Here is a 4573-nt window from a genome sequence, read left to right on the forward strand (position 1 = left end):
CCCTCGCCGATTCCACCGTTCGAATCTGTTCTTTTCACGCGGCGCGATGATCTGGTTCTCCACGTGGAGGTGCAACGATCATTAGGGCGGGGAAACGATCGAGATCGGGGGGCATAGCACCTGGCCCGATCATCGGCAACTCTTAATGCCCACACGCAATTCCGAATGAGAACTCCGGCCAAATACAATACAGAAGTGTGCGCTGCCGGATCTAATCGATCGATCGCACCGCGCCGCGAATAGCGTACAAAACGATCGTTTTGAGCGATAATTTCCAGCCGTCTAACCGTTTCGACCGCTCGAAAACTATACTCGACTCGCGGCTCGCTTGTGAATTAAGTGCGGCGGACGTCTGTCTTATTCCGGCTGTGTAAATCACGCGACAAGAGACGGGGACGGCGGCTCGAGAAGTCGTGAAGTTCTCGATCTCGTCGATCGTTCATTACGATTATATGCCGCTCTAATTGCGGCCTACTCGTGTGTAACACGATTTGCACGAGATACGCTGGCACTCGTAAATTCTTCCACGATCGCTTTCGCGGAGACATTTCTGGAGGACAACGCTCCGAGGAGGAAAGCAACCTATATAATTATCTGAAACCTTCTGGCAACGGCATTGGAGCCGCTTTTTTAATAATTACTTACCTACCGATCTGAGAATATCAAGGCCGAACTGTCCGGGTAAGCTGATCGCGCGAATTAACCGAAGAGAAACTTTTCAAAGATACTTGTTTTTTTTTTACATCATTCATACATTTTCAATTTCTTTCCCGTTCCGATTATTTCGTAATAAAAAAGTGAATTTTCCCCGCCGTAATAATTACAATCGATACGGTGTAAGTCGCCAGCTGTTACGGTTCGAGTTCGCCCCTCCTCCTCCTCCTCCCCCCCCCCGAAAAGACGAAGATCAGTTTTCATAATATAAAATTGAACGAACGGTAGCGCGGCCGTTGTTGCCGCAACGCGCGTTTATTAGCGATCGCTTGATTCCTTGGCCAACGGTCTGATCCACGCCCATGAATCAATCGTTGACCCGCCATTGTTTCGCTGCATAATGCACGAGATATTGCGTAAATATCTGACTCGTCGGCAGGAGAAAACTTGTGGAGAAACAAATGTTGTATATATTATTACATGCGGAGGATTGCGTTCGATGCCCGCACCTTTCAATCTTTAACGGGTACTTGTGGAATATAAAAATTTTTTTCTTTTTTTTTTTTTTGCGAGCACTAGTGCAGCACTAGTCGTTGGAGATAAATATATCGTTTCGACTCACGTTAGATCTCCGTTCGCTAAGAAGAAGGTTTTGAACCGGCGCTGCTCGCGCCGGCCGGCGCCTCGTCTTATTTCGCTGATCGCGCGGCACGCAAACAAATGCGCATTATGCGGGCTCTAAGCGCTCAGAAAGTGCGCTCGTGTTTTCGGTGTAACCTGAAGCTAAGCGGTTTAAGAGATCACCGCGCCGTATAAACCGGCCGTCTGAGAATCGTCTGGGGATCCCGCGTGCGTGAGAAGCAGCAGTGAAAAAGGGATGGGGCGAGAGACAAGTAGCAAGGCGAAAAAGAATGTCGTAGAGAGTGAGAGAGAGAGAGAGAGAGAGAGAGAGAGAGAGAGCGGAGGAAGAAGCGGGAGGAAGAAACGGGCGAAAACGGAGAGAAGAGAGTGAGATACCGAGGAGGAGATACGAGGAAGATTCCGGGCAACGAAGAGGGCAAAGTGAGAGGGCAAGGCAGAAAGACGGGATGAAAAATTAGATTTACAAATCTGTCTTGACTACTATGAGATTGCTCGCTTATCGGTTAGCAGCGGTGCTCAGCCTTCGTCTCGTTATTCCCCTAACGATCCCTACTCCGTGAATAATGTACGGCCGTGTGAAGGATGCGCGTATATAATTAAGAAGACGATCCCGAGTCTCGAAAAATCCCGCGTCTCGATTATCTCCGACGTGTCATTCTATCGAAGAGGCGATTAATTAATCGACATTGAATTTATCATTTATATGGAGATGCATCGCGATGGGGAAGGTTGAGAACGTTTCGCGATTGGGTGTTGTATCGAGGAAGAGAGTAAAGAAAGGTAACAAGTCCCGGATATTCCCTCGCTGAAGCAAAATGCATCTCCGTGTATATGTGCGTGTACATGCGTGTTTTCGTGCGTAACGTCCTAGTGTTGATGCGTAACGTCCTAGTGTGAATTGCATGCGTTGTGTGTGTGTGTGTGTGTGTGTGTACGCGTGAGCGCCTCTCTGGCGCCTACCGCCTATGAAAAATGAACCTCCCTCTCCTGGGTGCACCAGTATCATCGTCACTATCGTACAGATTGTTTCAACGGAGATCTTCCTCGTCTGCTTCGCCGCCGACAAAGCTCGAAAGGTGCCAGTGACGCTCATCAAAAGAAAACGCCGGCCACTCGAAACGGAACTCGATCCTAATAAAGCGCCGATATAACAAAGCACTGAATACTCTGAGAGAATAGATCGCGGAATCTTCCGTAAGATTTATTCTTAGACAGTCTTGCGAATGCAATGAAAATCTTTCATAATTCATTGCATAATTAATTACGTAAGTATTCTGCGCCACGTAAGTGTACGTAAAAGTAGAACTCACGTAATTTCATTCGCCCATTCGACGTTTATATATATTCAATCGTTCGTGCATGATTTTATACGTACGTTACATGAAGAAATGTTAATTTAAAGATAAGACGCGCGAAACTTTGCAAATTTGTTTTGTCAGTTTGTCGATAACGAGTTCGAGGTGAAACGTCACGTGTTATTTTCACGGATGATTTTTCTTTTCCCTTAGTCACGTAAGAGTCCGCTCTCGAAACGTCCGTTCACAAACGATCTACGTAGATTAGCCAACAAGACAAGAAGAAACTTTTTCAAATTGGTTCCCCGGTGGTAGCGGAGCCGGGTGTTCGTTTAATCGTTTCGCGCGGTTTCTTCTGGGATGCCTTTCCTCTCGAGTGTAATCTTGAAATCAGGACTTGAGATATCCACTCGAGGTATCGCAAATAAGACTTATTCACAGAGGGAAGATCAGCAGGCGGTCGTTAAAGCAGTCGTTTCTACATACGTGTCGTGCCACGCGGCAGTTTCCAGTTTCACAGCTCACAACTCGGCTCACAATCATTGATAATTCGCAGTTGCGGTGTACTTTTCTCATTTCTCGCGATAGCTAATCGGCCGAGACGATCTCGATCGTACTAATGAATCGAGAGACTCACTTCCGTGCTTCGCGCGCGAGGGCTGATATTTCCTCCTTAATCTTTTCAGCAGATAATCGGTCGCGATGAATATCGCGACCACAACGATCGGGGTAAGACATTACCTCGATGACGGGTGTCTCTAACCACAGTAACTCTCTCTCACTGTACAGCTCCAGGCCAGGAAGACCCCCAAAGAGAGCTTCCGTTGGGCTGAGCCTTGCGGCGAGTCACCTAGCCGCGGCGGCTGGTCATCATCCTCAACACTCCCTGAAGAAGCACAGAATGGACAACGGCGATTATTACGAGAACGGGCATCTCGGTGAGTGAACCCACAATTATTTCATTTAATACGTGTAAAGTTACCTTAAAGCAACATTGGCTGCGGACTCAACGGACTCGGCAGTTGAGTGAGCGCGCTCGCTGCTATCGATGTATTTATTCTTTCGGATCTAAAATATGCCGATTGAGTCCGCTGAAACGCGCAGCCATTGAAGGCAATTATATCTTATCGATGAATATTAATAGGATCAGAGATCTTTCGGAACTCTCTCTCATCTCTGCTGTGTTGCGATCGTTACTGTCAATTTCAATTCGTTGCGTTTTATTGAATGATAAAAATGTGTAAATTTAATTTTCTTCCGATTTTTGTTCGGCATTTTCGCGGAAGAATTTATGCGTACAAACGCAGAGACCGGTCTGGTCGAGCGCAGGGTTATGCCAAATAGAGCACGTACGTGCAAATAGACGTACGTAGCGAGGGCCACGCGCTTGATTACTGCCATCCGTATATACGCTCTGGCATACGGTGACCCTACCGATCAATTAATTAGGGGAATCAAACACACTTGGAGTGAGCAAATTAACTGCGACTGCACCGTCGTGTTGCGGCCTGCGGTGGCGGTCACCGATGCCCGGGATATCGTACGATATCCCTTTACGTACGCAATTGATACTCGCGCTGTCTTCGCATTCCCCATCGCCGGATTCCGATCCAGGAAGTTCCTGTGCCATTCTCAATTTATCTCTCGTGCCGTTGCTGCATCGCTTTGCGATGCGTCGCATCGTCGTACGTATTGGTTGAACCGACGTGTTTCAGATATTTCATTAATTATTAATACTTAGTATTATTAATAACGTGACGCAATTAACAGTATTATAATCTCGCACGATTCCGTTTATACTTGCGCGATATTCATCGCTCGCTGTGAACATCCGGAAGATCGATAAACGCGCATACAATATTCATTGGTTTATTTGCGCGGGCTCTCTTTGTGCTCTTCGATAGCGCTTTGAAGGGTGTCCGTTGGGACGCGCTTATTTCGCAGATATATTATCATCGGGGGACATACAGATATATATATAT

The 4573-nt window shown here is 47.0% G+C and overlaps 1 protein-coding gene across 1 annotated transcript in view; it reads left to right on the top strand.

Moving 5' to 3' along the window:
• LOC108752915 (dachshund homolog 2) overlaps positions 1-4573 on the top strand; it is a 204410-nt gene that overhangs the window by 79641 nt on the left and 120196 nt on the right. Inside the window, 1 exon segment of the mRNA XM_018494127.1 lies at positions 3381-3529. Coding sequence (XP_018349629.1) covers positions 3381-3529 — 149 coding nt within the window.

This window comes from Trachymyrmex septentrionalis, unplaced genomic scaffold (genome assembly GCF_001594115.1).
Source record: "Trachymyrmex septentrionalis isolate Tsep2-gDNA-1 unplaced genomic scaffold, Tsep1.0 scaffold62, whole genome shotgun sequence".
Classification (NCBI taxonomy): domain Eukaryota; kingdom Metazoa; phylum Arthropoda; class Insecta; order Hymenoptera; family Formicidae; genus Trachymyrmex; species Trachymyrmex septentrionalis.